The sequence below is a fragment of the Epinephelus lanceolatus genome, chromosome 15 (assembly GCF_041903045.1).
Source record: "Epinephelus lanceolatus isolate andai-2023 chromosome 15, ASM4190304v1, whole genome shotgun sequence".
NCBI classification, from domain to species: domain Eukaryota; kingdom Metazoa; phylum Chordata; class Actinopteri; order Perciformes; family Serranidae; genus Epinephelus; species Epinephelus lanceolatus.
Genome location: NC_135748.1, coordinates 21,106,645 through 21,130,963, shown reverse-complemented (window position 1 = coordinate 21,130,963; position 24,319 = coordinate 21,106,645). Strand labels below are relative to the sequence as shown.

The 24,319-nt window shown below is 43.8% G+C and overlaps 1 protein-coding gene across 1 annotated transcript in view; it reads right to left on the bottom strand.

Annotated features, from left to right (window-relative positions):
• The window catches only part of kif26ab (kinesin family member 26Ab), a 77,796-nt gene that overhangs the window by 45,218 nt on the left and 8,259 nt on the right, over positions 1 to 24,319 (bottom strand). The window contains exon 3 of the mRNA XM_033642847.2: positions 545 to 1,021. Within this exon, the coding sequence (XP_033498738.1) occupies positions 545 to 1,021 (477 nt within the window). The remainder of the gene's footprint in view (positions 1 to 544; positions 1,022 to 24,319) is intronic.

Sequence of the window (24,319 nt, the reverse complement as noted above, 5' to 3'; positions counted from 1 at the left end):
CCTGACTAATCGCTAACAAGCAGACTAGGATAGACCACCCATATTTGTCTTTTTACTGAGTTATACCATATCAACTTATCACATCCGGAATTAATTCACATTTGGGTGGTGTATCCCATATATTTTTCAGCTGAACGCAGTACCTTTTAAACAGCATGCATGGGAATAAGTTACAGCTTTTGAGAACCAGTTGCAGCGGCTCTGACAGTCAGTTGCTGTCTGTTCTGCTGTTCTGACGTGAACCATTGTGCAACGCATGCGTGTAAATTTGATTGGCACAGGATTGGCTTTATCTGAGACTGTCCGGTTGGTCACCAGTAATGGCCGATGAAGCTGAAAATCATCCGATTCCAGTCACCAGCCAGTTGATTGGTGCAACCAAACCTGAAAAGGGACGCTCAAGTACCATAGCTTAACCTTTACGTTACCAATTATTGTCAGCTGTTTGACACTTTAGGAACTTAAGGTCATTCTACTGTCATTCAAATGGATGAAAGTGCATGACATGTACAATAAAGTTGAAAAGGACACATTAAGGACATACCGGTTTGGGCTGAGGGATGAAGTTGTTGACCCTGGAGATGCTCCACATGCCCTCAAGGTACTGCTGTGCCTGAATGGTGACAGAGCTCACGGATCCACTGATCTGCCCTCCTGCCACCGTCACCTGAACACTCGTCTTGGGCCCTGAGGTGACAGAGGGGCTCTGTGACCAGCCTGGCACCCTGTGCCGCTCCCCTAAGGGCAGCACAGAGTGGGCAGCTGGTTGGCTTTTGGGCAGTTGTCTTGCATGGACACTGGAGGACGACACAGTGAATCTCGCAGGCTGTGGTATAAAGGATGGTGTGGGCAGGTCTGCCATGTCTGTGCTGAGGGTGAGGATGGGAGCATGGAGCGTCTGCAAGGCCTCCTGCCTCAGTTGGTGGAGAGGTGTGGAGCACACCTGGCAACAGCTGACACCAGCCTCATGGCTCCCAGGTGTTTGGAGCTGCTCAAACAAGAAGGTTGCATATCCAGGGTCCTGCGGCGAAAACACACACAAGAGAGAAGCTTTAACATAACAACATGCATGCAGCAAGTTGATCTCAATCATATCTCATTATCTGTTTTTTGAAAGGATTTCCTGTATGTTGTTCACATTTTCCAGGCACGTCAGTGGTCTGCTAGCAGTGTGGTCTCCCACTGCCCTCCGGGACCCTCACACCCCTTCTTTAACCACTTCCTCTTTTTCAGGCTGGTTGTTTGTTTAGACTGAGATGCTTTGCCTGCATGCAATTTCAGACTGCTGATCAGGTTCACCAGGCATGTGCTTATTTCACATGCTGGGTAGGTGAGACCAAACAAGCCAAATGTGAGGAGACAACTCTGAAATAAGGCTCTGGGGGATTAGATCCCACAGAGACATTCCTAACAAAAAAAAAACAAGTTAAATGTGTCTACTATTTGCAAAGCTTTGGAAATAAGAGGGCCGAGCAGATTTCAGCTTATTACTGCTTTTAGAGTTGATGTCCAGTGGAGTTTTGTCCTTTCACTTTGTCTCTAAGTAGGCTCCCTAGGGTGTCCGTCTCTGCTTGTAAGGAATGACAAAGGAAAACAACAGCTGAGGGGACTCTAGCGCCCAAAGCCATACAATTTACATATGATAAGTGTCCCAGCATGAAAACATATGATAAGCCACCAAATGTGAAAATAACTACCTCCTCCAGGAAGCTGGAGTCACGCGGAGCTATCAGTGAACTATTCAGATCTTGAGTGAGGATGGAACATAACTTTCTCTGTGTTTTAGGGAAACAAACACTCACACACAAACACTTACACTCACACACACTGACAATACAGTCTCTTAAGAGGCATAAAGGGGCACTAGGCTTCTGCCCAGTGGAGTCGTGGCCTAAGACAGAAGCCCACAGCCCATACATAAATGTTTATGAGGCCTTTGCTCCGTGGAACCTCCGAGGTGATCAGGAGGAGTGAAGCAGCGGGGAAACAGCAATCCTCTGTCCTAATGCAGTGCCACTTAATATAGCTAACCCAATAGACTCAGAGACCAAAGAGGCAGGCTGTGGGACTCTAAATCTCCTCCCTATGAAAGCAGCTCAATACACAGACTTTTAAATGACCTTTCTCTGCAAACACCCACAGAATTATGATGATGAAACCTTCCTGCAGTTTTACAGAAAATGTATCATCTGTGCATTTTCCTTATCCTTAAAAATGGATAGGAAGAGGAATCCTCTGAATTTTACTCTGTGACTGATAGGCATAATCTCCATATCATTTCACTTTACTTAAAGGGCAATCATGCGTAGGACTGCAACTGGGTTGCCAATGTTGGAGTGCTTCTGGTTAACGATTTACTATATTGGCTACTTACTTCACACATGGGCAGGCACGGACAGGATGCAAGCACAGCAAAGAAATACACTCAGGATGTAGAAAACCCCATAAATCTCACAAAGACGGGCTGACGACCGGCTGATGGTGGATCAAGTGCGGTATGATATCAAGTGAATGTTGATGCCATAGTGAGGTATGGATTTAAATGTAAGAGGCTTATAAAAGGAAAAAAAAAGATTTCTAATGCAGCTAGATCCTGGCACGTGAACGATCTCTTCTGCGATGCTCAGACAGGATTTTTATGCACGAGACGGGATACTTCCATCAAATAAGATGAAAGAGTCTATGGTAAATTGGAGCTAAAGAAAACACCGCTGGCTGCTATTTCACAGTCTAGTCTGGCTTCATGTACATGCTGCCTAGACAGGAAATTGAAGCAAAGTCATAACCAGTCAACTCCGCCCTTCCATCACCCCTCACCCTTTACCCTCCGACCACCACCCCTTTACCCACCTCGGGGCACTGGTGGATGGAAGAAATCAATTTCCCTCTCCCTCTCTGTGCATTGTTAGGTGTTGATTTAGGGGAGCTAATAAAAAGACACACAAAGCTGAGCCCATCTGCTATTCAGTTAGCATTCTGGAGGTTAGAGAGCGGGCTTCTCCTGTAAAGCTGTCTGTGAGCTTTATGCCCAGTGGAGTGAATAAAGGGTCAGGGCCACAAGGATTATGAGCATGATGGCGCTGATGATGAGGATGATGATGATGTCTCTGGATGCGGAGGAGAATGATGTCGTTTTGATGAAAACTGAAGGCCACAGAATCCATCTTGATATGCTACATGGGAGGTGGAGAAGAGGATATCAATAAAAGGACACTAAGACCAATAAATCATTCCCACATCACTCAGAGAATGTAGGTTCATACATAAAAATATGTAAATCTAAGGCAGTAAAACTGAAAAGTCACCATGCAGTAGCAAGCTTAAACAGTTTACTCTCATGTTGGCGCTAACTGCTTGAGAGCTTGTGCATAAGCACAAAGTGGAAAACATGAAGCACATGATGCATGAGTGCACCCGGCCCCAAAGCCATATTGTTTCTTTTATCATCCATATGATCTATTACTGACAGGTGCAAGTGGGTGTGAAGAGCACCACTGCCGAGGAGACATATGTAACGCACGGCATCAACACCAACCAAATGTTCAAAGCGGTTCCCGAGAGGCGTGGAGCTACTTCAGGGCTCTGACTCCTCGGCCATTGTTCTGCACAAGTGGGAGACGGTTTTGGTTTTCAGCCGGAGGTTTTATCCGTAGAGAGAGTCAAACTGCATGTGTGAGGATAAGAGGACAGAGAGAGAGGGAGAGGTGGGAGGAGGTAGGCCGAGGTTGTGGCCCTTGCCTGGAGGCTTGTGGGTGGTTGTGTTGGTTTACTGCCTGTCAGCACTGATCTTTATTAAACTCTGGGGACAAATGTAGTCAGATGCTATGGCCTTATTATGGAAAGGAGGTGTGCCGAGCGCACTGGGGAGAGAAAGCCCTGCCTTTGGAATGAGCCCTTCGCTGCCCTTAGAGACCAAAGTTTGTCTCTGTCCCTCACACTAACTGTGATGAAAACCAGAGCTGCAGCAGCAGCAGCAGAAGAGAAAGAGAGCCACCAGACTAACTGACTGTCTCTCTGGGCTGATGGAGAGTGTCATCACAGACAGCCCGTGCCCAGAGGCTGATGGAAATAAGCTCAGCCGTAACCACTTACTGTATGGCTGAGGAGACAGGGAGAAAGATGTGCATGATTTCTCTCCCGTGCCTCCTTACGGCACAAGCGGGGCAAAGTCACATGTGGAATTCTTCCTCAAATCGCACCTCGTTTCGTCAGTACACCTTTCCTCTTACCAGACAAAGTGAAACCGCCTTCTGACTCCTTTCCACATTCAGCGTCTGATGTACCTCTGATGTGGAGTGCGGGGCCAGATGCAGCAAGCTGACTCAAATCAAGGGAAGGTCATAGTGATTTGAAATGCATGAGGCTCCTCGCTAGCCGAGAGACTTTTAGCACGCTCCATTGAAAGTAAAATACCCTGGGAAACCATATTTTCTATTTCAGTTGAGCCCAACAGATATTTTCCAGACATAAAAGCTCCTGTGACCCACTGCCGCAGTGGCAGGAAGAGACATGAAGCAAATTATATCAATGTGCATCTATGATGAGAAAAAAAAAAAAATGAAAAGTTCTGACATACTGGAGCCTGCAGCTTGTCAGCTCGTATCTGAACTGTTTTACAGTTGTCGGCAATCTGCAGCGTTCTGTCCCAGTATGATTTATTTTCTTATTTCAAACATCAGCCATAGTGCAATCTGCCCAGAATCAGTCCAGTCACTATTCCTCGATCCTCCGTGCTCATTGTAACGGTTCAGAAAGTTGAGTTTATGATTAAATTGCTCAGTCTTCCTTTACTTCCTTCCCCCTCCAGGTTTCTCTTTTATCATTCTACCAGCATGGAAACAATCCTTCAAAACTCATTACAACACCACGCTGCTTTATGTCTGTCCTCATGAAACTTTGTTCTCACCAGCACCAGTCCTGTTTACACATTACAATTCTTCAGTACTTCCTATGACTGCATTTCTTGTAAAGCCAAGACCACACAGCAGCTGCCAAATCTAATGCCCTTTCAACTCCTGACTTTCCCTTCCTCTGCTTCCCCGTAAGGATGCGACCGAGCCGATCTCTGTTTACTTGCCCTGAGACAGTGTTGACCCTAACCACACACCGTCTCCTTAAGTCTCAAAGGGATTGGCCCCCCAATAAACCTGCAGGAGCCCAGTCCAGATCCCGGGGTGAGGACGAGAGCTTCCAGCAGGCATGCTTTCCCACAGGTAGCCCGGCTCACCCTGACAGCCAAAGTCAGGAGAAAAACGAGCACAGCTGCTGGCCTTGCCCCGGGTGAGCACAGGGCATTAAGGCAGATTACATTCCCAGGATAAAAGCAACACATCCAGTGGTGTAATCCCTCTCTGCCCCCTGCTCCTTCTCAACCATTCCCACCACCTCCACTTTTAAGGCGACCGACTCGACTTGGATCCCCTGAAGGAGCGGAGAGCTGGAAGGCCAGCGACTCTGATTAGATATCAGGTAGAGCTTTTAGTGCAGCAGCAGATCTGGGATACAGACCATTAAATTTAACCACTGCCTGCTCGGAGGCAGAGAAGACAATGACTCAGGATGTCACACTAGCATGCTATTTAACTCTGTGGGAATGCCTTTGGTAGAACACAAAATGGGACGGCTCACCAAATCACATGAAACAGATGTTTGCCTCCTGTTTGCTGACTTGACAAGATTAAACAAACCTGTAATAAGACTTTCCCCAAACAAAGTAAGGGAATCTGCAGCAACATTGTCATTACCTACCTGATAATAGTGCCTCAGACAAGAAGCACACAGCACTGTGGTAATGAATTCATTCATCCTGTGAATAACTGCTTCATTTTTTCTGTCACTCTTTGGGGATTTTATTGGAGCACAATGAGATTCCATCAAATGATGAAATATCTCTGCTGCTTTCTCTGCATTTCTAATGTGAAATTTGGCTTTTGTCAAAGTCAGACTGCGTTTAGACTCCAATCACATTATCTGAATTGAAGCTTCCATGAGAGATAAAGTTGCAAAATGGATTCTGCTCTTGATTACAGAGGCTGATCTTTCACTGCTACTTTTTTTTATTAACTTTTGTAAATCTCATGAACACCTCATGGGTAAAGATATACTATGCTGGCTTTCCCTAAAGAAAATATAAAGACTCGTACAGACGTAATCCCTCTAAATCACAACTCATGACCCATTTGAAGTATGTGGCGGTGTATCTTTCTGCAGAGACTCTGCCCTCTGCCCACTTTTCTTAGGTCTTCTTATTTTCGGTGTTCAGGACGTTTATGGGCGTGTACCCCTACAGCGCTTGGGTGAAGTCTGAGCTTTATAAAACGGTAGTAACCAAGTGCTAAACCGTAAGTTTCAGGCATCCAAGAGACACAGCACTTAAAAAACGCAAATATAATGAGGCGAAATGCCAAACAAGACTTTTATACCTTTAAATATAGGTGAAACACCAAAAAACAAGCACCAGTTGAGGTGCTGAATATTGAGTCTGATTTTGCAATATTACATTTTTCTCACAGAGATAACATCACATAACATGACCAAATTGCAATTATCTTGAAGACAAACTGCTTACTTACAAAGTCAACAACTATTTCAAATGGACAAACGTCCCCGTTTTTGAGCAAACAGACGATTACCTTGTTTAGAGAAGTGCATCAGATTCTTGCATCAGAGTTCCCTTAAATGACCAGCCAAGTCTCCCTGCATCAAGCATCTGTTCGTGTGGAGACGTCAGTCTGTCTGCCCTGTGTGATTTAGTCCTTTCCTCCCTTTAACTGTCAGTGAACGGCTGACAGAAAATGCAAATAGGCTTTACCCCTTAGTGACACTTTCAACACATGATAGCCCCACCTGTCCAGAATATCACAGCGGCACATCCTCCAATGAACACTTTCAGGGTCGAGCCATCAGAATGAGCACACAAGATTTGATTTCAAAGTGACCTTTTTTTTTTTTTTTAGAATATCTTGATAAGATCCGGTGTGACATGTCGCTTTGTTTTGGGCTTGCTCGCACCGTGATACAGCTCATCCCTGTATCACGCTACACTGCAGCCTCCAGCTTCTCCTGTCATCCATAAAAACAGATGTCGCTGTCTATCAAAAGTAAAAAGGCCATAGATCCGGCTGACCCTCAGGTTAAACATAGATAGAGTCAGATGTAATCGCTCATGAGTCTTTGCCAAACCACCCTGCAACCATTAATGACCTCACATAATGATGTGTCACCACTCCATATGGTCGACCCATTTATCAGGGTGAGGGTGCTTGTAGCTTCTCTTACTGAAGGCAGAATGAGACTCGCATACATGTTTTTATAAAAGTGCAATTACATTAAAGGTTCACTAAACGAGGCTGCTACACAAGAGGGAGTGAAGCACGTGCATGTGTGCGTGGGTGTGTATGTGTGTCCCCTTGTGTGGCTGTCTCTTTACACCACACCCGTCCATCACTCCAGCCTTTCGCCACTTGGCCAGTTAATTACCTTTTCCTGTTCACTCACGCACATCAAGAAAACAAGCCCCTTTCAGACTGTTTGGACAGACTTCATTCTCCTTCTTCCCTCTCTCCAACATCTCTCTCTCTCTCTCTCCTCTGTGGACCCAATGCAGCCTTCACTGTCTCAGCCCCAGATCCGTCAAGCTTTCATTGGCTTTGGCCGAGGTCAGGCTGTCGGGAGGTTCAGCCCAGACTCACCAGCAGCAGCTGCCAGAAAGACGTCTCCATTCACTTCAACCCAATAAGACACTGATTTCAGAGATGTAACAAGGGTGCAAAGGGAGAACAATATGAACTCTCCCTCCAAAGTTTTCTCATTAGTAAACAAAAACTAATGCTCATCTGCATCACCAGATAAACTTTTTTTCACCTGAAATATTTTCCACATCCCTGCCCATTGCTGCTGTGGATCACGTCAGACGGCAGCAGGGCTGCTAGCTACACTGTCCTCACCAGGGACACAGTGGATTGTGTTTATGTACGCTTCCACCAACGATTGTGCACCTCTAATTAGAATGGCTGATTTTTGGCTCAGAGATGCTCTCAGGGTAGTTTCTCTCTTTTGCCCAACCTGGCTCGCCTGTGGAAACGAACCAAAATGAGTACATAATGAAAAATTAAACAGGCAAGCTGGAGAGGCAGGAGCCAGGTGTTGCTGTAAACTGCAGGTGAAAGCAAGGGCAGATGGGGGGGGGGGGGGGGGGGGGTGAGGGGATGGAGGTTGAAAACAAGGGAGGAGGGTTTAAAAATCCTCTGGCACATTCTCAGAGCGCATGGCTAATGAAAAGTAGGGATTAGTATTTGGTCCTCTCCTCTGAATCTGCTATTTTTTGGGGTGGAGTGGGGGATGGATTCAGCAAGTCAGCGTAAACTCCCCGCCAGATAAGCAAACTTTATGCTGCCGTTACACAAATTAGACCTAGCCTGCTGTGAACCCCGTGTGATGTGCATTGTTTTTGGACATATGCCTCGTGATATAAAGTCTGTAGAAGTGTATCATTTCACTTTTCCCCATGGTCTAGTGTTAAAAAAGTAAACAAAAATTGGAAAAAATTGTAATATGGAATCACTATGCTTAGAAACTGCTATACATATCGAATCAGCACCCATGTATCATGATAGTATGGAATCAGAAATAAGCATATCATCCTAGCCCTACTATTTTGCAAGAGGATACATTAGTAAAAACATTCGACCACTTGCAATTTGAGCATTTAAAGTCAGAATCAAAATGTCACCACTGTTCAATACATCTGCAAAGTCCTCATTAATGTGCAGCGTGAAACTCAAACAGTATTCGGTATCCATCCACTGGAGCTCGTTGAGAGATCTATTTCTGTCCAAGAGCCCACTCTAAAACACTCACTACAGAATAGAGGATCCTGATACAATAGTTCCCTCCAACAGCCCAAACCACTACTTCACTTGTATTTCAAACCACTATTCAGTCTATGCGCAGTGATGACAGCCACCTGCTTCTCCTCTGTCTGAACCGTTGCACCAAGAGAGCTGCATTCACTGCAGTTTGTTCCACAGGAGGGCTTCTTCGTTTGGACTGGGAGACAAAGCGCTCCCAGTTCCCTGCAGTTTATTTTCAGTGAAAACAAACTGCTGCTAAAGCTTATGGCAACTAATCTCCTCCGCAGGACTCCCTCAGCTGCACGGAGGTTTAACTGTGACGTGCAAGTGTGTGCGCAAATGGTTAATTATCAAAGAAAAATAAAAAGGGAGTTACTCATGCTCACACAGAAGTAATTGCATATCTTCATCAACATCCTCCAGATCCCATAATAGAAAAAATCTCAGTCTACACGTCAACAACATGATATGAATTAATAATTTTTAAATGAACATTTAAATGCTTTTTGATGCCAAGCAGTGCTTACACATATGGATCTCCTGGTCTCATCTCATATGGTTACTGCAATATTTCAGCTTATACACCTTGTGCAAAAATGCACACTCCGAGTCATGAAAATAAAGCGGTATGAAAGTGATGACAAGGTGAAATGTTGAGTATCCTGCGACAATTATTCTCTCCACTCTCCTCTTGGAATGGACGGTACAGTAATTATGCTGGCAAGCTGCCATATGAATAAATATTCAAGTTTTCTGTTGCTGCTGGAGTTTCAGTCTCCCTCCCACTCCCTCTTTACACATGGAGTGACTCTATAGATTCGGTCTGTGAGGGGAAGCTACATAATGAGGCACTGCAAGTGGTTATTGTTGAGCATGGCACTTTTTTGTTTGGCAGATATCTCAATTTTCACTTATTGGCCCATGTGCCAGCGCGAATATGTGCGCAACAGGGTAAGTGATTAGCAGCACAAAGCCGCGGGGACTATAGAACGAGCTAAAGGTTAGTCCCCCATTTTGGCTCCTTAACCGTGTTCATACAGCAAAGCACAAATCATCCTGCGCCAAGGTGAGCGGTGCTGAGCGTCCCAATCCCATCCACTCCCAGTCTGCAGAGCATTATCTCAGAGAGTGACATGCTTTGTGTCTCACAAAGCTGCTGCGTGTCGGCAGAACAATGGAGCAGCAGAGTTGCGAGCGGCAGAATCAGCCTGGTGCAACAGCCTAGTGTAGGTAAGGCAGAGAGAGGGGGGGATGCTAATTTATCATGAAAGATGTCATTACCATGCCAATGACTTCTCAGAGAACACAATTATCACTAATAATAGAAATTTAAACATCAGCCCAGGGCTTTCAGCCAGGAAGGGTTGTATTAATGGAAAACTGTTGTCTGTTTATGAGAACTAGTTGTCGAGCGCTGGTGAGAGCACTGGTAGAGAGACACACTGAGATAAGCGCTAACCATTATCTGTTTTGTTTTTTTTCCTCGCTAATTGAGATGTCTAGACACATTCAATTGAACATCAGCGAGATAAGGAAGTAGGCTGAACTATCTCGGTGGAGAATAGCGCACACTAATCCACTTACTGAGTCTGAAGGATTTTCATTCACCATCCTAGAAGACGTTTGGCTTATCAAAATGTTTTCACATGCACATTTTGCCACTTTGTCTTTAAGGAACAATAGCGTCCTGCAAATGGCCTTATGGCCCGCGACAAAAAGCAACTCCAACCATTTCACTTAATTTTCGAATGAGTTGGTGAGGACTGGTTAGGCTGACAGCCAGATTTATTTTTTCCCTAAATGATATTCACTTTTCACTTTTATTAATTCATATGGGGAAAATGATTTTAACATTTTATCCTGCTTTAGTTCATCATATTTTAAGTTAAAATAAAGACAAAAAAAAAAACACATTCCTCTTGTAATACTGAACAAACTGAAACACTAATGCTGTGTCTCAAATCAGATACTTCTGTACTTAGACTGGCCAACCACTCAAAGCGAGTCACATTCACCCATTCACACACACGTTCACACACTGGTGGCCGAGGCTACCATACAAGGTGCCACCTGCTACTCAGCATTTAACACACTCAGACACTGATGGAACAGCCATCGGGAGCAATTTGGGTTTCAGTATCTTGTGCACAGAACAAGTGAACGACGTGCTCTACCTCTGAGCCACAGCCATCCCACCATGATTTTTTTCTAAACCTAACCTAAACTTTATGTTAATGAAGTAACTGTACATTAAGGACGTAACGTCATTCTTGGGGAGCTAAATTGGTGGATATCATGCAAACTGTTTTTCATAGGATATTATACGAACCACTCTATGAGAATACATTGATTTTTTTTACTACCATTAAACTGTAATAACTGCACATTTTATCACCAGGTATTGATGTTACATGTGTTGGGGCGTAGGATATACAATTTAAGTTACGTTTACTGTTTATGCATGTTTGGTTGCTATTTGCTGAGCAGAAAAGCTGTCAAATGTTGCGATCGTCATTTCAGGTAAGTATGAAACGGTTGTGTTTGATTTGAGACAACACTACTCAAAATTTGCACACTGAGCAATAAGTACATATTGTACACAGCACACTACATGTCAGTGTATTAATGAAAGTATCTAATTTGAGATGGAGCACAAGAGTCCACAGCAATGCTAGCAGCTCTGTGAGGCTGTAGCTAGACACAGTGTTGCTGTCAACTATATGCTAACGTCAGCTTGCTAACATATAACAAGGAAAATGTTAACAAGCTGATAATAAGCAGGTATATTGTTTACAGTCCACCATCTTAATTTAGCATGTTAGCATGCTAACATTTGCTAAAAAAAATTAGCTCCAAAGATAGCCGAGGCTAATGGAAATGTGATTAGCTTTGCAGACATTTGGTCATAATTCTAAAGTATTGGACACACTGAAATTTTGACCTGCTGGTGGTGCTACAGGAAAACAGTCATTATGGTAATTTTGAACCAATAATTGTTGATATATTTTGGTGAGAACCAAAGATGTGGATCAACAGATCTACCAATCGTCAGACACTCGGTAGAGCCACGCTGCTAGCGTGGTTAAAAAAGACTAGTAGAAGTAATGCCTATTCCAGCAGACACAGGAGAAAGCAGACTAATTTGCAAAGGCTTTGTAACTCATCCACCTGTTTGAACGAGCCTCTACATGACAAAGAGGTCTGACAAATCACCATCTACGGAGACACAAGCTAACTGTAGGAGACTGCCAATCTAGCCTTTTCTCAGCACAACCAAACACAACACAGGGAGAGAGTTACAAAACCGTCTCTATTCTCATGACAGGGACGCCAACATGGGCGGACAAGGACATTGCTGCTGTCATTTCACATCGCAAAATGAAGAGATAACCTTGGAGTTGTTGGCAGCTTTGTTGAGTTCTGTCTTGAATTGTGCTCTTCACATTCTTTAGGGGCTTTCTTTCTGTCGGCTCATATGAAATGTCACAACACAGCAGAGCTCGGTGAGAGCTGAGGAATTCGTTGTGATGGAGAAACACGCAATCCTGAGAGAAATGGAAGGAAGCCGCAGGTTCACAGCTGAATTGCATGTTCGGAGGCGCGCGAGGCAAGGACGGAACATGTCAAACAAAGTGAAACTGGAGAGCTTGAGTCTGCGATGAGATTTATATTTTTGGCTCAAGGGTATGATAGCATTCATCTAAGTCTGTCTGCCTACATAAGCCCTGAGTGATGCGCTTTAACTGCACTTAAGAGCATGAGAAACACACAGTTAAGAGCAGTTAAATAACAATAGTCACTCAAGGAGGGAAGAGCTGTAGGGTTTGCAGCACATGGATTCAGACTAATGGATCTTTTATATATTTATGAGTGGAGAATGGAAGTTAGCCAGATATATCATTAAGTGTGGGGTGTACATTTTTATGCATGGCTTCAAACACTTTATTTTGTTAATTTCCATGAAGTAGACTGAAGCTATTACATCACGTCCGACTGAATCACATGCCACATCTGTGCCTCTTTGAGTTGTGCGCGTGCGCACACACACACACACACACACACACACACACACACACACAGAGCCATATGTAAAGTAGGTCTGGAGATGCAGAAGCATGCCTGGTCCATTCTCAGGGTTTGATTGCAGGACTGAAGGGTCAAAGGGTAACTAATTGTGCGACTTATGGAGGTCAGCATTGGTGTGGCCTTCTGCCAGAGCACTGGAACACCACCTGAAGGTCTGTCAAGAAAGACAAATGAACTCCGACCTCTCTGCTGATGACATCGACCCCAGTCAACAAGCACACGCCATATCTTAATCTGGGTCACGGAGAAAGGAGCAGATCACTGCTGCTGCTTTGGACTCTACGTGCTGAAGGAGCTATTGCTGATGTTTACCTGTCTGGTCTCATGTTCAGATATTCACCAAATACCCAGACAAAAAAATCTCATTCTCCATGGAGGTCAAACTTGGCAAGTGAAGCTGTAGTAGTGGTCTATTGCTTCTTGGGTAACATAAATAATATCTGTGGTCATCCGAGGCCTCAACACAAACTGCTGAGAGAACAAAAAGCCTGCTTGGTGCAATCTGGTCAATCTAACAATAGCATTCTTGTGCAAGCAGCTCTTTCTTTTTTAGAGACCCCATAAAGAGCTAAAGTTAGCTCGGCCTTCAAACTCTTGGAATTCCACACAAGAGTAATTCTCAGTTTTACACAGCGACTCCCTAAGCAGAGCCGAGCAGGAGATGGTTATCATTTTTCAACAGTCAATAATTAGCCGACTCCCTAATCAGCTGTTTGTGCTGCGTGCCTGTCCGTGCCTTCTCATTTAGCCATATCACAGCAGACGCCGGGGCTTTTACCTGCCTTGCCATCAGCAGTCAGCCACCGCCTGAACCACACTGATAGCTGACTTTACTGTCTGGAATGTACTCGCACTTACACCCCATAAAAGAGCATTTACCAGGTCTAGTGTGTGTGTGTGTGTGTGTGTGTGTGTGCGCCATCCTGTTGTAAAGAAGTAACAAATATGTATGATGGATGGATAAAATCACATGACAACTCCAGCCTGACGGAAAAGGTATTGTGATGGAGGTCTAGGGATCATCCAAAGAAAAGGAGTGTCTCGCTTTCATGATTAACAAAATGTCAAAAAGGATTTCCCTTCCTAAACAGAGACCACAATCGTGCAAGGCTGCCAGCCAAAGCCAGATGGACGTCTCCCTCTCATTCTCTGCCTGCTGCTCCTGCACTGTTTTGGAGACAAAAATGACCCAGACCTGTGTCAACAGCTGGGAAAAGCATCCCTTGCTGTGTTTCGTGAAAGTGATAAAAATAACGCCATGAAGTATCCCGCTGTGGGTTACACCCTGAACGGGTCTGTTTTTCCTGGCCAGGAGGGTCACTGTCAGGCAGAGCTGGACCTCCAGCCAACACACATCAAGGCAGCACTTTCCTAGCCTCCATTTTCGCCCCTGTCTTTTCCTGTTTTGACAGGAAACAGGAGATGATAACATAGTCGCACAAACAAGCAGAGATTGCCTCCGACCTGCTGCCTTGCTGTCCTCGTGTGGCAGTGGACGTCTGTTTTCTTTAGAGGGCCTCGTGTCCAAACATACAAAAAAATACACTCACTGTCTTGTGCAAACATGGACACCAGGCCACTGTGACGCACTGGCGTGCAAGCAGACACACCTGACAGACAGACAGACACACACACACACACACACACACATCACTTACACACCTGTCTTCATGCCAAGCTGAATAACCTCTCCAGAACCTGGCACAGTTCGAGCACTTCCTCACAGACTCCCAGCAGCGTGCCAGTACAGCGTCACACAAAGGAACGCAATAAAACAGACCACCAAAGTCACGGACACAAGGCTGAAAGAGGGGAGATGAAAGCCGCAGTGGTCGCCACGGGGAACCAAACATACACTGCGGAGGTGAGCTGGGGAGCAATGTCAATATCTAGCAGCAAGAGGAAGGGTGGGGTGGGGAGCAGCGCTGGCCAAGGGAGGTGTGGATGGGTAACGTCTCTTGTCCAAGGCTCTTTTTGGAATGTGGGCCTTTTATGTTGTCAGGAAGCACACCGCGGTGAGACACAACAAGTGGAGTGACGGGGCCATTAGAGGGGCTTTGTTGATGGTGAGAGAAGCTCAAAGGAACGGGACACTTTGAATGCCCTCTCTGATCCCCCACTAGCCTTTGTTTATGAGCTAATTAAGCATTGTTCAGCTGCCGCTGGAGCCTTGAGCCCTTCATCCCCATAGCGCCACCATGACTTTGAATGGCTACTGTAGGGCTTTTACAACACCCTCTATAACTTAACAACTCGAGCAGGAATCACTTTCTGAGCTGCTTTGGAGTATGGGACCCAACCTCTGATGAAAACTGCACATCGATATGTGTACATTGTGTTTATGAATGTGTGTTAGAAGTGCATAAAAGAGATGGAAACACAAGTCAGGTGGAGTCTGACAGGTCAAATCCAGTTCAAATGTGGTCTCCAGTGACCGCTTCTGTGGGAGTTCAAGTGTGCCCTGGTTTCACCCCTCCATTGGACGCGGCAGCCAAAACAGCCTCTCACTCACAAAGAGATGAAGACATAAATGCCCAGTGTGGGACGAGGGGAGGCCGAGGGGTCAGTGAATGGACAGAATAGGGAGGAGGAGGCTAACGTCTCGCTAGATGGATGTGGTAATGACCGTGTGACAGCAGTGAATAAATGCTCCCACAGAAAGAGAGGCAGTTTTACAAAAATGTAATACATTATGTGCACAAATGCATTTACCTGTGTTTGGGGTCAGGGGCAGCACATGAAGAGGAAAAAAAGGTACAAGAGAAAATCATGATTCGTGCATTTACAACTTAGAATTAATATTTGCTAGGCAGATGAAAACCACAAGAAAAGATTAAAAGAGCAATGTGTAGGATTCATGTGGCAGCTAGCAGTGAGGATTGCAAATTGTAACCAGCTGAAACTGATCCAGTATGTCAAGCTTGAACTCCCAGTTTGGATTCCACGTTCATTTTTCAAAAGGTTTTTACATGGATACAAATTATCCACAGAGGTCTCTTTCTCTCCAAACTTAAGAGTTCTCCAACGCTGTTCAGCTTGTCCAGCCGCTAACCCAGCACCTGCTGATCTGCGCTCACCTTTTTTCTCTGATAGCTTTAGGTCTAGACATTCAGGAGGTTTTTACAGTGAGACGAATATCCGCAAAAGTCTCTTCATCTTCAAAACAAACAGACCCAATGATTTGAACCGGTAGGAAGACTGAATAAAGCAGTTTCATGTTGAAAGTCAGTGTTTTTCTGACGCTGTTTGGCTTGTCGCAGAGGAGCTGCTAACTACATTGGCTGAAGCAAACACATAGATGGCACTATCTAAAGCCAGTGTTTGGTTCATCCAAACTGGGCTACTATAGAAACATGGCACTGCAACAGGGACCCGCTCCCTATGTAGATATAAACAGCTCATTCTAACGTAACAAAAACTCCACGATTCTTATTTTCAGGTGATTATACCTTAAAGAAAACATACTTATCATATTATATTCCATTTCTGCTAATATATCCCCCTAAATCCTACACACTGGACCTTTAAACATGTTGATCATATGAATTATATCCAAACAATTCATGAATTTAAGCCAAAAGGTCAGCATTGCTTTGTATGACTAACACCTCCTCTGGAAACCAACACGTTGCTTTAACGTCAAACTAAAGCTGACACAACCTGTAAAATGCAGTGTGTAAATAAAGCCACACATTTAAGTTTGACCACAAAATATTTTTACAGCACACTAGCTGCCCAGACTTGCAGAGAATGACCCTGGCTTTGTATATTTCGGTTCTTAAGAGCTGCTGAGTTGCTGCTCTTGGAGGACAGAGAGGGGGAAGGTAAGCTGGACACAGCAAGAGGTCAGAGGACTGAACACAACAGCAGCATCCATTCCTCCTCTGAACAACACAGCTATGCAGGATTCCGCCAAGGCCAAAGACACAGGTGTGCTCCCCAAGAGCTTCCCTTCTTTTCACTGAGGGAGGGAAGCATTTCCGTGTTGCACCGACACGTTCAAAGGCATTCCAGCGATGTTTTGGTATCATGCATAAATTTAGAGCAGTAAACAGCAGCTAGTATCTATCATGTTGATTTAAATGTTTCTGAGAGATGAAGTTATGTATGTTAAACACGCCACATTCATGATTTCACAAAGAAAAAAGCCAGCATGTAGTAACCAAACTGAAAGCAGCTCCAAACATACATGAAAAACCAAGCCAATCTAACCACACTCCGTTGGGCCAAAGAGACAATTCTATGGATAAACATACACACACACACACACACACTTGCCCACACACTCTCTCACAGGCTTGTTCTCACACCCAGCATGGGAATCGGGCAGCACTTAGCTAGGGGGTCTGCACAGTGAGGCCCAACAAGCAAGTTCCCAGAACAGCGAGGATAGCTGGGCTTTTATGGACGATGCTGAACTGATACTGAGCAGCAAACGCAGAGGATGGAGAGGCAGTTTGGGACTCGTAAACAGAGAGGTTTAAGTTTAAGTGCCCGACACACACGAAGGAGATAAAACAGCCCAGAGCTCTTCAGCGGAGAGAGTGACATCATAAAATAGAGCGGCAGTAACAAGAGGGGAAGCATAAAGGACGGATCTATTAATGGGAGTCGGATCATGGGAGAGAGGCAGGGGAAGGTTTACTCCACAAGCATCCGCTGGGAGTAATGACAAGCTCAAGATGGCATTGTTTCTCAAGACAGTATATCTCAGCTGATCTGAGTAGAAATCTAATTATCTTCAATCAGATTGTTTTCTTCTGTGACCTCCAAAGTAAAGGTGTTTACCATGATAGTTCACAAGCAGCAAAAATGCCAGCCAAGTTCATCACTGGCTGAGGACTGGCTTTTATTTTACTTTGCTGCTGTTTTTTTAAAAGTTCAAGGCACAGATTTTACAAGTGCTGTACGAGTGCCTCTTTCTGTCTCATCTTTATCACTGCTGCTACTTATCTGGGCGAATCACTGGATGAGACAGACATATAAAGGAAGGCTGTCAAGTATGAGCACTTCAGGCTACACTAACAAGAGTGTCTCAAAGACGGGATGAAAATCTCTGGGATATTTTTAAGTCAAGCAGCACGAAAGTAGCAAAAACCACACTGTATCTCAGCCCGTGCCACTGGCGCGCAAAAATAATTGCAGACTGGGGGCCGCTCATTTTAAGTTAGCATGAAGGTAGTGGTATCTTGTGAAACTAGACAACCTAGGTTATCTATTGGTACTCACCTTGTTGGCATAGTTTGTGAGGAAGAGGGCTAAATAATGCTCCAAAGTTAGGCTAAATTTTGGCGAGGGAACAACTGGCACGGCCATTTTCAAAGGCGTCCCCTGAGCTCTCACCTCAAGATATCTGAATGAAAATGGGATCTATGGATACCGACGAGTCTCCCCTAACCTTGAGAAGGCTTGTTCCCAGTAAATGTTTTGTTCCTAACAATGTTCGCCTTCAGATTAAAGCTGTTTGTCTTTTTAAGGAGGACAACCAGTCTATTTGAAGAACAAGGAATCGCCTAACATGGAGAAACATAAAACATAAAAACAGGGTTCTTGTGGAGCTTAAAATGTGAACTGTATTGATATTAGTCTGCACATCAGATAATTAGTGATATTAACTGTAAAATAAGAAACCAAAGTACATCAGTATGCAATTCCTTAGCTCTCCAAATTGACATAGTTTTCGACTAGCCTATATACTTAAATAGCATAACGTGATATTCAGTTATGGCTTTTGGTTTTGGTGTGCCACCCCAAGATTTTTACTGGCCCCATCTGGCCACCCCTATGTAACATTTCTGGGAGCAGTACTGGCCCTCGCTACTTTGGAAGCATCTTAAATGTTTCCCCATCTGAGAAAAAGACTTCACCTGCCAATCACAGACAAACAATACTGCTACTGTATCCTGATTGACTTCTTTCCGGTGAAAATCCATTATGAAAACCCATACAGCTGAGGTTGACCTTTACAGTGTTCCGCCAATTGAGAAACTCAGTGACACAGTTTTCTATGGGATCGGAAAAAAGCAACTTAACTGCCATTTTTTTAAGAATGCATTGCTATGCTATTACCTTTAAAATGCCAGCAGGCAAATTGCAAGTCAAGTCATTCAATAATAATAAAGAAGAATGAAGACTGAAAAACACAAGCTACACTTCTTTTCTTTTGCTCCTTCTGACTAGCGAAGGATAAATGTTTTGGTGCATTTCTGAGGTTTTGGATATTCATTAGATTGACAATGCAAATCTAGGAGCTAGTAACTGAGTGAACAGTAGTTTAAGTGGCATGTTAGACCCTAATATAAGCACAAAACTGGGAGCAAGTCAAAAAACAGCAGGGCCAAGATCAGAGCTAAAGAGAGCTTGTACTCTCATCATATTCCCCCTAAAGCTAAGGCCGTCGAGTACCAGAGTAATGGCACTGGCCAGTCACCTTCTCCATCACCTTCTCCATTAACCAGACCACCACCAGGCCTGCGCGCTGGAACGAGGATAAAACACTGACTGTAATAATGCAATCATAAATTGGTAGCAGTTAAGTTCAGAAAGATGGATGACTTCTGCGGCAAAGTGGAAAGGATGGAGGGACTCTGAATGTGCTTCATCTCTTTCTTTTTCCTCTGGTACTTACACGCACATTCACACATCATCAATACACACACTCATCCTGGCTCACGGAGCTGGACACTCAAGCATGAAATGAACATGAGCAGCGTGAACTTTGACTGGCATTTTCACACTGCGACCAGGATTTATGGAGCACTATATACGTATCAGAATGAGGTCCTGACAATAAAGAATGGCCCAACACATAGCTGGGGAGGCCGGCAAGACGGGTTAACACAACCCATCTACCAATCACAACACAACCCATCACAATCCATCTACTATTACACAAACACAAATAGAATAACACAGAGATGCATGCATACTGTCACCCAGACATATATATAGAAATATGACATGAAAGCACGCTGATGCACCCACACAGCAGCTGCACAGTTTACTACTGGTGGTCAATGTGAGGCTCCTACAGGAATGTACCGGTTAGCTTTAGGAAACATCAAGTTGCACCCAGCAGTAACAATCAAGCAATGTGATTACTTTGCTAACAAGTACACAATAGTGTCTGAGAAAGTGTATTTCACTATACAATAGGCTGTAATAAAGATGAATGACTTGAAAGCTCCCCAAAAGTTAAGCCAAAAAAACCTTGATCACTCCCTGGTGGCTGGCTGCAGTGCAGGTCATATACCCCGCCCCCGCCATGTAAGTGGAAGGGACATGGGCAAAAATAAAAGACTGAGGTATACTTAAAATAATTTTTTCCCAAAGATGGTTTCTGTCATTTTAGGTTGTTCTTATCACACTTATTTGTGCTCAAGTGTTTGTTTTTCTGATAAGTTTGGTTTTAATTAGTCATGACGTCAAATCCCTTTTTTATAGCATCAAATAACTGACAGCTGTGTATGCCAATCGGAGTGCTCCCAATTAATGGTGCTGCTCGGGACTGGTTGGACGGGTGTATGGGCTGGAACTCAATCGCTACTGCACACACTGGCTACAAATGATGCAACTGCACAAGATGGCGGTGGCTACATCTAGGATATTTTGGCTTCATTTTTGTACATTGGGAGGAAGTGGGGGACGTCCATATTTATATACAGTTACTGTTCACTACCTTATAGGAGCTTATATTGACTCAATAGATATCTGTGAAGAAGGAGTTATCTAACAAGGATTTCAAGCTTTCTAACTGCACCTGTATTTAGCCACTAAACAGTTTTCTCCCTCGGGAGTTGGAGGAGATTAAAACAGAGCTTAAAGCAAAGTGAATATGACATGCATTTACTGTAGAAACAACATGGCGGACTCTGTGGAAGATGACCCGCACTATATGTAGCTGTAAATGGCTCATGCTAAGGTAACGAAAACACAATTCTTATTTTTTTTAGGTATGAATACATTGTTATTAATATCATATACCATTTCTGTCCATAGATGCCCCTAAATCCTACACACCGGACCTTTAATTTCAGCAATGTTACCAATCCTATAAAACATATCTAAACATACCTTCAAACTGCATGCAAGAATGTTGTATATAATCAGTCATCTTTTAGTAATTTCACTTTGTGTAAGTAGGAAAAAATTACAATTCCTGCAAAAACAGAGAGAAAAAGACAAAAAAACCCTCCTTAAGTGCTTTGTCCCTGGCATATTGACAATGGTTGTTCAGAAAAGGGATTAGGGATTTTATAAATCCACTTTTGCAACATCAACATCTAACACTCAATGCACCACGCTCTGAGGGTAAATATTGCCAAAGAGGTCATCTTCTGAGCTGGCAGGTGAGAAGGAGTAGCTCTATTAACATCTGCCAAAGAGGAAAACAAACAAGGCAATGTTGAGTCCAACTTAGGCACCATACTCCACTGATCCACTGTTTGCTGTGAGCAAGGGAGCCACGCCCAACAGCCCAGAGTTTGCTGTCTGCATATCCATCTTGGCAAGGACACACAGCGCTGGCATTCTCTTTCAGCACATTGCTATAAGCCAGGCGATTTGTCTGCTACCACAAGGCCTGCTGTCAATTGAGCACGTTTTATGGAGCCAGCAGGAGATTACCTCCAACTCAGTGCTCCTCGGTGTCTGTGTGCCGTCTTGAAAATTTATCTCAACAACTATGTTTTCCCAATACTCTGAATCAGACTCAATAATGGACTGCAGTCTGCCTGGATCATGCACGTCTCACTTCACCATGACATATGGAGCCAGGCGGTAGGAGCCCCGAGATTGCATAAAACACAAATACATGAGCGCATACTCAGAATCACACACACCAGCGGCTCGCCCTAAATTAACAAGTCAAACTGATTAATTCCCACCAGTTACACTTCTTGTTGAGTTTGTGTTCTTTGCTCATTGACATTTCTGCCTTCATTGACATTTCTGTTGCTTCGTTCTCATGCTCCGTAGACCTGTGCTGTGCTGTAACACATCGCCCTGTCAGCCCAGACAACACATCCATTGTTTCATTTCAGTCTGGCTCATTGTAACACATGATCCTTCACCAAACAGCAGCAAACCCATTCAGACAAGCGCTATTATGCATGGCAATCATTCCTCAAATACACTAACAATGGGTAAACAGCTAAGGAATATAGGTGTTGTCACATTCTCAGCATTACCTGGTGCTTAAATTCAAAGAATTCCTTGAAAAGACCCCTAATAAAATAAAACCAAGGCCTCAATGCCTGAGTGAGTCACATCTGAATTAAATCAGTAAATATACACCTGTGAGCAGGTACTTTAAATATTATTGCATTAACTCAAAATGAGGGCATATCTGTGTTCCCAGGTTTCTCTACTCCCAGGATCCTATGTTCCTATGTCCAGCTGAATATCCTCTTAATATGACACATTAAGGAGACCTTTCAAAGGGATTTATGCTCACAGCAATGCTTTTTCCCTAGGACAGATGTTAACTCTACAGTGGTGGAAAAAAGTTTTCGGACACCCCATGCATTTGTGAAATATTGCATTAAGAATCACTCTTAGGTCTTCAAGTGCAATTTCTTTTAGTACAGTCACAGCCAAAATAAATAAATAAATCCTAAAAAAGCCATTAAAAACTTAAAATTGATTGGTTCCATAAAAATACATAAGAAATTTTGAGTATTGGGTCATTTTGGTACCAGTGATGAAGGTCGTTCTTTTTATTAAAAGACACAATTTTTGTTGCCAAGCTTCGTGTCTACATAAAGCCAGCACATTTGAAAGTTCTTCAGACACAAAAATGGCTAAAACAAGGAACCTAAGGCAGGAAACACGCCTGAAGATAAAGATTCTCAGCCAGGAAGGGTACAGCTGCCGCCAGATAGCCAGGAAGTGCAGATGCAGTCCTTCAGCAGTTGGATACACTCTGCAGAAATACAGATGAACCAACAGCTTGGAAGACAAACCAAGATCTAGGCGTCCAAAGGTTTCTTCAGCAAGAAATGACCGCATCCTGATCCGCATGTGCAGGCAAAACCGCCGAATGACATCACAGGAGCTTCAGCAGCAGTGGTCAAACCAAACTGGTGTCCAGTGTTCCACCCGCACTGTACGTGGCCGACTTTTAGATCATGGCTTAAGGTCCTACAAGGCTAACAATAAACAAAAAAATATAATTTGTATTTGTTTGTATCTGTCTAATGCAGCCACACCTTTTGAAACACAAAAAAGATTTTTCCACAAATATTTCATTATAATATTTGAGATTGTGTAAAATTTTAAGGGTGTCCGAAAACTTTTTTCCACCACTGTATGTTTCTCTCGGTCAATATGCTGAAATCACTCACCTCCACCTAAAATCCTTCTGATGGTATACCAAACCTCCATACTCGAATTTGCTGGCAAATCAAGGTTCTTGACTTTAGACACTGATATCTCTACAGTGGCTGATTGGATTTTAACCGTCCCTGCCCCTTCGTTCTTTTGTCATTTGAACTTACAAGTCTCTTACAGTGTTAGTTTATATCGAGAACATCCACATGACTCTGGAAATGTTGGGAGCTGCGAACATAAAGATCACCCCCTAAAAATGACCACACATAATACATTTGTGCAGTGCTAGCTAGCGTGTTTCTAACAAACACATTGTTTTATCGCTTTCTCACTGAGAGTTACCATTAATCATTAGATTGATACCCCTCTTATAAATGTCTTTTAAATATTGGGCTACACACAGTAACCTTAGCTTAGCGTAAAGACTGGGGCAAACAGCTAAAGTTAGCCTGGCTCTGTCAAATGGTAAAAAATATTGTTTTTACACTTAGGTTTTTATACCAATGAAAATAAATGAAATATGTGTTAACTTCTGAGCTTTGAATGTGCTGGTAGGCACTTTTGGACAAAGTCAGGCATGACTCTTTTCCCCCTGCGTCCAGTCTGGCTAAGAAGCTAATCTCCTAGCTAACTAGACTAGTAGTTAAGAAGCTAGTTTAGCTAGCCAGGAGGTTAGCTTCTTAACAACTCTTAGCTAAGAAGCTAACTAGACTAGTTAGCTCAGAGGCTAGCCTCTTAGCAACCTCCTAGCTAAGAAGCTAACCTCCTAGCTGACTAGACTAGTTAGCTAGGAGGTTAGCTTCTTCGCCACTGGTCTAGTTAGCTAGGAGTTTCCTGCTAGTCTCTTGGTTCTAGCTTCACACTTAGATGTGTAATAATAACTAAATACCTGATGCCAAGATGGCGCCTATTCGTGACAATGGAGTTGCTCACCCGGCGCATATTCCAAAAAAAGTTTCTAGCTTCCAGGTTTACTTCATCTCTATGCGGCTCACTGAATATGCGCAGTAGTGTTTCCTCTGCTGGCCCCATCCTTGAGTTCCTTCTCAGCT